Genomic DNA, 12,651 nt, shown 5'->3' with positions numbered 1-12,651 from the left:
CCTAACTTTCTTACCTTCACAGCCAAAATCTGGCTTAAAAGATTTTTGTTCTTTGAAATTTTTGAAGATTTTCACCATGCTACTTCCCTCCCTGATGGCATACACAGATGAGTCATTACTCCAGACAAATTCTTGTGCTGATCCAAAACTTTTGTTTCTCAGGGCCATAGCTGTATAGATGATGTACTCCCCATCTCCACACACACATACAAACCTGGCAAAACACATCAGAAAATATGAAATAAAACTGAATTTCTAACTAAAACTGTTTAGACAAAATTAGCAGCTATGGCTTAATGGGAGACACAGGCTACAAAAATTACCTCCCTTTCACTAAAAGATTTTCACAATGCCATTATATATACTTTGTGACACTTCGGAATTTGATCTGTAAACCGAACAGAGAGACTGCAAGCATTTTTGGATATTCTTTATAGACTGTACCCATTCAGCTTAAACATACCTTCCATTAGGATTATGTTGTATACTTTGTGGATATATTTCACATGCTCCCATATCCTTGACAGCAAGTGACAGCCTCTCTCCATCCTTGATCTCCTGGTCGCCCATTGCCTTAATGTTGGCTTGCTGTACCTCAGAGTGCTTTGCCCAGATAATTTTACCACTAGAGTCCATTGACATTGCTGGTTCCTCTCTTCCAAGCTGAAAGTACCCGTTACAACAACTATAAACATTTGGGCCCATACTCATCAAAGTGGGAAACCTCAGACTTTGACTTAAGAATCGAAAATATCAAATCTGCCATTACTATGTATTAACTCTTAGCCTGCTAAATCTCTAAAATGGATTGGTCCATCATTCAATTTGAGCAATACTTTTTATTATTCGAAGGGGTTTTCACTGAAAACTGAAAGTTTACTGACAGTGCAGACCATGATCAGCCTGAAAGAATGTGCAGACTGATTATGGTCTGCACTGGTCACAAAGGTAGAATAACTTGCCGCCAGCTGGCTAAAGGATAATCATGCCTATATTGATAAAAAATTTCATTGAGATGTCAGTAACTGCCCAATTTACATTCATGTAAAGTTTCATTATAATGTAAGCAAACAGAACAATAATCAAGCAAAAACAAATTCAGGCATTTCAAAAGCCTAAGTTCTGGACTTTCAATGTTGACGAATATGCACCACAATGCCTTCTGATTAATGAACATGCATTGTTACATGTACATGTTTATTCATCACTTTTAATATCACTTTTAAAATCACAGATCTTTCAATCAATGATCCACATTCAGGGTTTCATACTTTTTCAAACTCAAGTAACATGGAGGTCTAATTGTATTATTCATCCTAACATACCTTGATTATAATGCTGCCTTCATCGTAACCCAGGGCAACATTATTTGAACCTCTCTGACAAGCTATGGTCCACACTCTTTCTAGACCATAGTTCAGTGTAGACTCCAGTCTGTATGTGTTAGCATGCCATATTCTCACTGTACCTGTTAAATAAAATAACAAAATCTTTTTACTGATGTTTCTATCTAAATTACACAGCAAGTATGTATCAACTTCAACCATCTAGCAACCTAACCAAAACATCAGCCGTTCTTTTATTCACTTTCCAGGAAGCCTACTGTTATATAACATTTTAAATCTCACCGAGTGACTCACTCAATTTATGTCACACGGCAGGGCTTTCGGTAGGTTCTGAAACTCAAGAGTCATTGACTCTTCAGCCTAAATTTTCAAGAGTCAAAATCAGATTTTCAAGAGTCAAAGTCAGATTTTCAAGAGTCAAGATTCAAGATCAGCTTTTCAGGGGTCAAGCTATACTTTTATTAATGCAACTCTCATAGACATTATCTAAAACAAGTACATTAGTCATTACAGATTTTCTTCAGCAAATTCATATTTTTGTTGTCTTATTTTGCACATTGCCTAGAAATGCGTGGGTTTGGTGTTTTACTTTATTCTTGGCAAATTCTTCTAAATTAGAACTAAGAGTGATCATATTTTTCTTAAATGCAGACTTTTTATTGTCTTTTTATTTAGATTGTACTAGAAAAATCTTAAGAAATGATAAAAATGTCTGAAAATGGCGGTCGCGAAAACGAGTGACAAATACGGAAAACGAAAGTAAACATTAAAAATTCTTGCTAAAATACCTGTTTTAAATTTCATTTTTTTCACCATACCACGTATAATTTCTGCTTATTTAAAGCATTTTTTTTTTGGCCCAAACAAAACCTCGGCAATGATAATGAATTTATTATGACTCCGGCTTCTGTAAGCCAACTGGATGACTTCCAAACATGGAAGAATTCAACTTTTCTCAAGGGATTTCTAACCCAGATCGCAAAGAGACATGAAAGATCATCCTCCATGTAGATACCATAAAACCTAGTTACAGTCTTATATCTAAAATTCTGTAAGGAAAAACAATTACTTGAAAAGCCGCATTTAATTGCATTGCTTTAAGAATTGTAAAAGCCAAGAGTAATTTGCCTCAGACTGCAAACTTTTTAAGGGCACTCTTTGCCTCAGATTGCAAACTTTTTAAGGGCACTATTTGCCTCAGATTGCAAACTTTTTAAGGACAATGAGGAAAGCCGATACTGTAATTCTGCATGTTATCATTAATCTTTAGCCTGCTAAATTTCTAAAATGGACTGGTCTATCATTCAATCTTGGTAGTACCATTTATAATTTGAAGGGCTGTTCACTGAAAATTCACTGACTGAACACCAAACAGTGCTGACCAAGATAAGCCTGCACTGATCTTGGTCTGCACTGTTCGCAAAGGCAAACTCACTTGCCACCAGCTGGCAAAAGATTTAACAACTGGAGTACAAACTGCCAACAATCTCTTAGCTAACATGAACATTTAAACGGATATCACTTCTAGGGAACTTACTATCTTCTGATCCAGTCAGTATGATAGGTAACTCGGGATGGAAAGCTACAGCTGAGATATTCTGTGCATGTCCCTCCAATGTCTGAACACAGGTTTTGTTCTGGAGAAAAAATATACATTTATAACAACACTTTCTTTTTTCAAATTTACTTTTTGAAATTTTACCTAAGCTTATGCTTGAACTACTAACAGAAACTGAATTAATTCTATACCCCAGCTTTCACAGTTTTTTATATTTATTTGAAACAACTGTGCTAAAATGCATGTGACATAACAGCTGCACTTAAAATCGCTCCAGACACAAATGTTACAGTGGCATTCAAACATCCTGTTCTGCATACTGAACTTCTGAACTTCATTTCACTCTTTTTATCATAACACTTAATAGTGAGCATTTAGCAATACTGCAAAACCCCTCTAAACTAGGAAAATTCTGGAACAGGGTAAAAGTTTTGTTTGGAGAAGTTTTTAGTTTAGCGGAGTTTTGTTGTTGGAATGTGCGTTACATTACCCGAATGGCCATACAGTAACCAAGCAAGCTGATTTATTCGTTCTTGATCTTTGTTTACTTGTTGTAACAAACAACACTATTCAGTTCTTATGGACATATGTAATGAAATACAGTAAAATTCTGGTAGTCATGGTAAAAAGCAAATGTCAATATTCAGATCACCTTTTAAAGTAGATTTATTTTACTAATATTCTGATTGCTCCTTTTGTACAAAATAAGCTCGCAATATCCTTTCAGAAGTTTTCTGAACCATCTACAGATAAAGATAGGTGAACAGCAAATAATTCCGAGTAATATACACAGAAGAAATACAATTCTTGTAAGCCTAAGATCAATTTTTTTTTTCGTTCAATAGAATTTACCTGATAATCCCAAATCTTGACAAGTCTGTCATCGGCACCAGATATCAAGTATGGTTTATCTCCCCCTGTGTAGTAATCTACACAGTTAACTCCCTTCTCATGACCTTCTAGAGTGAAGTTTGGATTTGGTGACCCAAGCTGCCATACCTAAATGAAGAAGATAAACATTTTTAACTTATATTCAATTAAAAGTATTCTATAGTGATCTGAGTCATTTTTCAGCATTATTATAATTTTCAGAGAATCCAAATATCTTGCAAAATGTTAGGGTTCTTAATCACATTTATTTCAGCTTTGTCTAGAATCAAAAGGACACCGTCATTAAAATTTTGAACTGTCTGATCAGCATTTTCCATTAATCAAAATCTTTACAGTAATATTGTTAACTAATTTTCTATATGCCTCCTAGAGTAGGGTATATAAACAATGTTACTGACCTTGACAGTTCTGTCGAGGGAGGCACTGGCAAATGTGTTGTTGTCTTTAGGGTTGATGACAATCTGCATCACGTAATGTGTATGTCCCTCAAACACCTGTGTGCACGTCCATTTCTTATCCCAGTCCCACAACTTGATCAACATGTCGTCTGAAACGGGTTATACAAATGTATGATATAGAACTTTACGCAGCTGAATCTGTCTAAGCAGTCAACTAAACAGCAGACACTTGCCTCAAGCTGTCAGTCTGCTAGCTAATCAAATACACTGTATTTTGGTTTAAATGGGTTCAGAGTCACAGTGACAAGAGTATCATAAAGACTTTTATACATATAATCTGCCAGAAACACAGACACAATAAAAGCAAGTGTTCTGACTCGATCAATTGCCTCTTACAATCATGCAAGGGTAACACAAGGATTTCAGTTCTATTCATACAGAAGTTGTCCCAAAACACATGGACCACAAAACAGATGTTGTCCCAAAACAAATGGGCCACAAAACAGATGTTGTCCCAAAACACATGGGCCACAAAACAGAAGTTGTCCCAAAACACAAGGGCCACAAAACCAAAACACATGGGCCACAAAACAGAAGTTGTCCCAAAACACATGGGCCACAAAACAGATGTTGTCCCAAAACAAATGGGCCACAAAACAGATGTTGTCCCAAAACACATGGGCCACAAAACAGACATTGTCCCAAAACATATGGGCCACAAAACAGACTTTGTTCCATAACACATGGACCACAAAGAGAGAAGTGATGTGATTCAAGTCACCTCCTCTATTATAAATAGAGATTCTATGATGAACATAATGAAAATCAAGACATGTTATACACAGTAACAATGTCTAACTCTAACATAAGGCCTTAAAATTTTTGCTAAACATACTGGGAACAGATTTATATAGATGAATTTACATTTATTCATATCTTTACTCAAGAAATAAACATTTTGAACCAATGCCATGATACAGGAAATGTGACCAGAGGTTTCTCCATCATGGATACATGGGTAAATGTAAAGCATTTTTTTCTATCATAAACATTACTTTAAGTGATATTAATTTCCAAAGTGTTTAGTTTGAACAGATACAGGTAAATCTAATTAAAGAGACTTTGATACATTTCCCTTTTCAATCTGTTTTAAAATCCCACAATAATTATTTAGTTATCAATCTGTTTGTGTCTGCGGTAACTTACCACTACTGGTGAGGAAGAATGGCTGTGTAGGATGTACTGCTATAGATCTAATATAATCGCTGTGAGCCTCAAACTGGTGCACTCGTTCCAGAGTGTTGTAGTTGTAAACTCGAACATGCATGTCATCCTGTTACATGGGAATAAATAAACATTCAAACTGGTCAATGGTCTTGTCATATAATTAACGTTTTTTTTCAAATGAAATCAGTGTGAAGGCTACTCCACCAATAACAGATGGATTGGGCCTGGGCAAAAGAGTATGTATGTCCACTAGGAATTATTTCTCTTATAAATAAAATTACTTACAAAGCTTTACCATACAATCTAACAGCTATATAAAAAAATTTAAAAGATAGTATGTTGTTGCATTTCACTAAGCATTTATTCAATTGCAAATGCAGCGAACGCCTTTAACCATTTGGGTGTTAATTTAAAAGGGTGTGGAAGTCTACAGTTTCATGAAAATCTCAGAAACCTAAGAAAGAAAATAGAATGGTTAACTTACCGAACCAGTAATGACCCAATTCTTCCTCGGCACAAACCGTGCTGTCCTCACTGGTAAGTCACATACTTCAAACGACTTTATCAATTGCTAAAAATAAATTACTCAAACATGTCAAAAGAGGGAAAATACTGCAGTGAAGTATACTTTACCAATTATAATTTGAATGTCACATTTGAATGTATTTTCCAACAAAAAAAAACTGTACTATGAAGATATTTAATATCACTGTAACCTTCAGATCTTACGCAATTTTTCTTTGAATTTGAAAATAATCTTTGTCAGGAATTTAAGTTAAGTATAACAGGAAAGTAAAGCACTTTCGTGATCTGTAAAGACATTTATCTCTCTCAGTCTATATATATTCATATAAAAAGGCATGTGCTATGTTAATAATAAAATGTATATTATATAGCTGAAGATCAATATGCCATTTAATACATTAAAGAATACCTTGACTCAGTGAAACTACAATTGTATTTAAAAAATTAACGAGATAAAAATCATTGTTTAAAAGTAACATCTGGTTAAAGTGTAAATTTAAAAAAATTGTGATAATCAGGTCATGTAATATACATGTAAGTGTTAAATTTAGCTGTGCATTTCAATTGCCTCTGACCTTTCCATAAGCAATTAAATCATAACCCTTCACCTGAAAGTTCAGTTTTCTTTAATTTCTTAAAGTTAAAGGAGACCTACAAAACTTACAATAACTGTACTGAGGTTCCAAAACAGTGCTTAAATGCATTCTTTTTAAATAATGGATCAAGTATGCTAATGTTGAAGTCATGTTGACCTACATGCAGTGAACAAGAGATAGTGCAAACATATTTTATTCAGTGCAAACATATTTTATTCTCCTTTACTTACTTCTGAAATGTTAACAGTGAAATATAATGTGGTATACACCAGACAGATTAACTCTTTTCAGCTTGCCATCTGGAATTTATTCTGCAACCTTTACCAACTTTGTTGAGTTTTAGACGAATAAAGCAAGCTTTGCTTTTAATAACTGATTTTCTTATGTAAAATCTTGTATATCTGATTCAGAAAATGTCCTATTTTCTCTTATTTTAATTGAAGAAGCACCAAATATATAAAATGCTGAATGACCTCATTCTTAAACATCAAATTTAAGAATTATTACACTGAAAATTTTCCTCAAGCTCTAGTGAACATTACATGTACTCTAGCAAGACAAGTAAGTTACGGTGTTGGAAAGGGGAAAAGTGACAGAATGCATACACCAAGGTAAAACCTGGATGACTACAATTTACAATCTGACCTGGCTATCACCTTTAATACTGATGCAAATACACATATATAATTAATCCCATCTCCAACATTATTTAAAACATTTACTCACTTTGCATGCATAATTATTAGCATACTATTAAAATGTACACAAAAATCATGCAGTACACAGCTTTTCAAAAAACGAATACATACAGGACATGCAGTTTAGGATAACTTAAAATTATGACCCTGTCCCGGTGTTTTTTAAAACTGGAAAGGAAATTATACTTTTCATGGACTGTCAAATCATTTAATCTGCTGGCTTTACAAAATGATACAGAGTTAAACTTAAATCATTATTACTGTATTCCCCCAAATAAACGACTATCCTCCACCAAAATAAGTGATTTTTAGCATTATTTTGGTAACAATAAATGAAATTTATTTGCAAAAGGTTGAAATCGTTGAAATTTAGACAGGGCAATTTACTCCCCCAATTTGCAAAATACTATCCCTGAGGGTATTAGGAGTAATACAGTACATGCCGGGCACAGGTCTGTGTTTTACCAACCACTCTGCATGAAAAGCGAAACTGTACTCATCAGTATGTTTGTTGCATCAATAAGGATTTTTTTTCATGTTTCATGGAATACTAAAAACCCACAAATATAAGACGTTTCAACTGAGAAGCCAACAGATAAAATATATTTACAGCACCTTAAAGCAGGCTTTCAACTTACTCTACAAGTCAGTATTTATTACAAATTTGAAAGTATAGAATGTTAAAGAAACTATTTCATTTACAAAGAGTGTAAAGTCATATTTACTTATTTAATATTTCAGACAAGAAGTTAGAACGGTAATTACTGTGAAATCATTTTATTCGTGTAGGATGAATTTTTGTGTATTTCGCAGTAGGACAGATGCGCGAATTAAAAACCGCGCTATTATTATTTTTTGATTTTATTTCTTCATTTCTATAATTGAAAATTAATTAATTTATGCACGAAATAAAGCCAACGCGAAACAGTCCTTTTTCACGTTTGTGCGAAATTTCATGCCAGCAAATATAAATGATTTCACAGTATACCTTATTCCAGCATTACATTTGGTACAAACACTTATGATCAGTCTGTCCTTACCGAGTTGAAACAAAACTTTTTGTAAACTAGAGAGGAGATAGGCAAACAATGCTAAAGTTTCTCGAGCATCAATTTAGATATACAGGAGTATATATGAAAAATACTGTCCAGAGGTATTTAATTTCTGATACAGAAGGCACTGCAACATTACAATTACAGAAGAGATGAAAACACAGCACTACAGGAATTGGGAGAGGATTTCTGTTGATCTACACAAGGTTGGGTAAGTTGAAAGCCTGTAAAAGAGGATAGAAAATCAAACCTGTCTAGTGTAGTCCCAAATTTGGACCTGGCCGCTAAAAATGCTGACAAGCATCCAAGGGTATTCTGGATGCATGTCATTGCTTTTTACGCGGTCAGACCGAGTAGTGAGCAGGCGGGTCGTGTTTAATTTAAGTGGCTGGAAATAAACAAAGCTTAGATGTTAGAGATACTGGGATAATTTGTCATATATGACAGACAAGTGTTTTGCATGATTATGTCATCGAAAATGCAAACAAAACTGTTGACTTGCAACAAATTGCTATTCACCTTCAAATTTTATACTAACCAACTAAAACATTACCAAACAAAATAATGCAAGTAGTTAAAATATAATACCATATTAGTCTTGTTTATAAAACTTCTCAAATTGGTCACCTAAGTTCTAAATCAAGTCAACAGCATTTGTTTGGACTTCCACAGCAAGCAATCATGACAGCCCACAGACTGAGAGTTAAACTCTCTGTCAAATCATAGTGCAAGTGTACCTGTGACTCAAAATTCCAAATATGGACATTTCCATTATATAAACTAGCAAGCATCCATGGCTCTGTTGGATGAAGATCAACTGTCTTCACACGATCAGATCGTGCAGACAACTTCCGCTTGATATCTAACCTCAAAGGCTGAAATTCAAAAACACAGCTAGTAACAGATAGAAATTGGAATATTTTTATATCTTAGAGTTAGATACTGAACATCAGCTTGCTTTGAACGAACATCAAACTGTTATTAAAGCAAGATAGTGAAATATTGGTGTTTTCAAACGATGAATATACATAGTTTTGTTGCTATTAAATGAGGGGCCTCAGCTGCAGAGTTGTTAAGATTGCTTATTTCAAATCACTCGCACCTTGCAGCTATGGGTTTGAGCCTCACTTTGAATTATGAAATATTGCTGTTAGTGTAAGATTTACAGTAAATCTTCCCGTCCGATTTATTCAGAAGACAAAATTTCATTTAAATAAGTATTTTACACTTGCGATAAATAAGATGTATTAAAATTGTTAACAAGAAAAGTAAAGAAGTTGGGTGAAAATGTATCAGTCAAATGAATTCAGTACTGCCATAGGAATAACTACCACCTGCAGACTTTTTATAATTTGTATGGAAGAGCCGTAGGAATAGACACCGGAGTGCTTATGTCTATTCTTACGGGAGAGCTGTACGGGAGAGCCGTAAGAATAGCCTGCGAGGCTATTCCTACTGGACCGTAAGAATAGCCACTTCCTGTAAAATTTCTGACTGTCCAATTATTTTGCCCAAAGCCCAGTTAGACCAGTTGGGATTTTTTTCACTTCCATACATCTATAGTAACTTGAAATCTCTGGTATAACAGAAACCCACGTTGGTAGAGCGCCTGACTTGCAAGCAGGGGGTCATAGGTTCGAGTCCTGCACTGGGTTGATGATTTTCTCCCCAAAATTAAACATTGGCGTCGTGGACAAGATTCTCACCAAAATGCAACACATCTTTGTCTACCTCGCGTGATAGCCAGTTTTACTGCTGGTGGAGAAACAAATGAAATAGCATGTATACAAATTTACATGTCATTTCAAGACTAGATGCAAAATAAAGCCTTGGCCCAACACATTCTTCTACGGTTCAGCGTAAGTCTGTGGAAAATGACATATTGATATTTAAATTCAAATGAATAATTTGTAAAGAGATACATTGAAAATCAATTCCTAAGACAAGTACTTACCATGTTCTTTTTGATATATTAACGATATTTTTTCGTGCTGGACCAAAATACGTGGCCGCACAAGTGCGCATGTGCAACAGGAAGCGGGATTGTTATTCACCCAAATTCACAATATATACCGACAATATAGACTATAACAAATCTCCTTCGGAGTGTATGTTACAATAAATAGCTGCTCTTCTTAGTCTATATAAAATTGACATATTTCCAATGGCTGCAGCAGGACCCATTTTCTCTTGCACACCGGACTGATGTTTCCGGTGATTTTACCAATGCTGACACTCCCATGCCAGATGACATTCGCGCTGTTAATGACAACTAGCGATTCATGCATTGATTATATTGTTTAAGCTTAAAAAAAATCTTTGTTTCCGGTAACATACTAAAAAAATTGGGGTTAGAATACTTTTTTGGATTTTTTTTATTAAGGGAGACTTTTCGGAAATTATTTTTGTATTAAAAAAATGAATACAAATAAGGGGGTTATGCCTTTAGAGCATCAGTAAGTTGATTTCTAAAATCACTGACCATGTTAAAAGCATAAAAAGTGCAGTTTTGCAACTTTTTGTTAAAAAGTTGAAAAAACTTTTCTCTAAGAGCATAAAAACATTTAGGGTCGTGCCAAAAATTCTTTGCAATCATCTCACCACATTATATATATATTATAGTGTCTGTAAACTTTCTATGCAGTTTCGCCAGATGCCAGGAAATCCATCATCTTTTGATAGATCAGGTTAGTATGTTGCATTCGATAATGCAAATATCGAGGAGGTGAAAGAATATCAAAGCAACTCAAAGCAATTAAGCTAGCGGTTGGGGCTATTATATTTTTCCAAATAAAACAGGTCAAGATACTTTGTGAGTACCCGCCTGCTTAGCTCAGTAGTTAAGAGCGTTGGTCTATGGATCGCGGGATCGTGAGTTCGATCCTCGGGCGGGCGTATGTTCTCCGTGACTATTTGATAAACAATATTGTGTCTGATATCATTAGTCCTCAACCTCTGATTCATGTGGGGCAAGTTGGCAGTTACTTGCGGAGAACAGGTTTGTACTGGTACACAATCCAGGAACACTGGTTAGGTTAACTGCCCGCCGTTACATGACTGAAATAATGTTGAAAAACGGCGTAAAACCCAAAACAAACAAACAAGATACTTTGTTTATTTAGTTACTTTGTTTATTAAGTTGATTTTATTATCTGCATTTTCTATGGTATGTATATAGTTTTTGTCAAATTATACCTGAAACCATTGATTTATTAGAATGTTAAAACGGTCTGAAAGAAGTGACATTTATATTATCAATTCTCCAGTGCTTTGGATAACATTTATTCAAATTCCCAAGTTTATTGGTGCACATTTCAATCTATTTGATTAATATGAGTCTGTATTTTATTGAATTACCACTGCATGACAAAGGAAATGTATGTAATTTTTTGCACATCCACAACTGCCATGCTCAGTAAGATACTTCAACTAATGCGCATTACAAAAGCATAACTAATCTACATCTCAGGGGATACTCGCAACAATCAATTTTAACAGAGAAGTGATAATTATATACAGCTTTGTTATGGTATTAGACCCGTAACAGAGTACTTCTATCTATCTATAAATACTGCATGACACCCTTGCGAGTATTTTATGCAGGTGCGCGTCAGTGCATAAGAGTTTAAAAGCAGGAATGTACAGGAGAAATAAAGTAATACATAAAGAATTTGTGAGAATTTGAGACAAAGCTGATAGTGCTAATAAAAAGGCGAAATGTACAGTAAGAGGATTAAAAGCAGCCTGATCACTCAGAAGTCCTGGCCCAGTTTGGTTACCCCTTGCCTAAACTGGTCCAAGGAAGGTGCCTGAGCAATGTCAGCCGGCAAAGAATTCCAGAGAATCATGGTAGCCGGGTAGAAAGAATCACCTTTTTAAAGTGAAATATACATGCATATTGGCTATCTTTAGATTAATTTGTTTATCTCTTGGAAGAAGACATCATTTCTCAAATTTATATTTAACCATACACGAGTCCGTTTTATTCTTGTCATTACTTTGTTTTTGTCTGAAAAAAAGCTAGTGTGTAAAATCTTATCTTATCGGAAAGGTTGCAAAAATACGGTGAAACTTACGACCAGTTATAGGTAATTGCCGCTAACCAGATCAGACAAAATGTTGACAGATCAGACAATGTTAAGGGGAATGTTTAAGGTTAGTCTATTACACTGATTTGTTTTAAAGAATACAGAGTCAGTAACAAACCAATTACAAACGTAAAGATTTCTGTACGAATACCATAATCCACAGCACAAATGCTCATCTGAAAATAGCCAGGCTTTCCCAAAGAGAAATGTAGCTCGATTTAAACATTGGTATTTAATGCATAAAAGAAAATTGTCTTATTAATCCTGAAAGG

The 12,651-nt window shown here is 34.7% G+C and overlaps 1 protein-coding gene across 7 annotated transcripts in view; it reads right to left on the bottom strand.

The window, feature by feature from the left end:
- The window catches only part of LOC123526833 (coatomer subunit beta'-like), a 37,514-nt gene extending 27,149 nt beyond the window's left edge, over nucleotides 1–10,365 (bottom strand). For 6 of the 7 annotated variants that reach the window (XM_053523427.1, XM_053523429.1, XM_053523430.1 and 3 more), the window contains exons 1-10: nucleotides 10,246–10,365; nucleotides 9,029–9,166; nucleotides 5,905–5,991; nucleotides 5,400–5,526; nucleotides 4,194–4,342; nucleotides 3,757–3,903; nucleotides 2,884–2,983; nucleotides 1,326–1,468; nucleotides 464–663; nucleotides 15–214 (exon numbers count right to left, since the gene is read on the bottom strand). In XM_053523427.1, the coding sequence (XP_053379402.1) occupies nucleotides 15–214; nucleotides 464–663; nucleotides 1,326–1,468; nucleotides 2,884–2,983; nucleotides 3,757–3,903; nucleotides 4,194–4,342; nucleotides 5,400–5,526; nucleotides 5,905–5,991; nucleotides 9,029–9,166; nucleotides 10,246–10,248 (1,294 nt within the window). In that variant the 5' untranslated portion in view covers nucleotides 10,249–10,365. Of the gene's footprint in view, nucleotides 1–14; nucleotides 215–463; nucleotides 664–1,325; nucleotides 1,469–2,883; nucleotides 2,984–3,756; nucleotides 3,904–4,193; nucleotides 4,343–5,399; nucleotides 5,527–5,904; nucleotides 5,992–8,541; nucleotides 8,680–9,028; nucleotides 9,167–10,245 lie in introns of all 7 variants that reach the window. The other variant, XM_053523428.1, reaches the window with a different exon arrangement.
- Between the last annotated feature and the right edge of the window lie 2,286 nt (nucleotides 10,366–12,651).

The sequence above is a fragment of the Mercenaria mercenaria genome, chromosome 14, assembly GCF_021730395.1.
Source record: "Mercenaria mercenaria strain notata chromosome 14, MADL_Memer_1, whole genome shotgun sequence".
NCBI lineage: Eukaryota > Metazoa > Mollusca > Bivalvia > Venerida > Veneridae > Mercenaria > Mercenaria mercenaria.
Note: the sequence above shows the minus strand (reverse complement) of the source record. Positions and strands in the feature narration are given on the sequence as shown.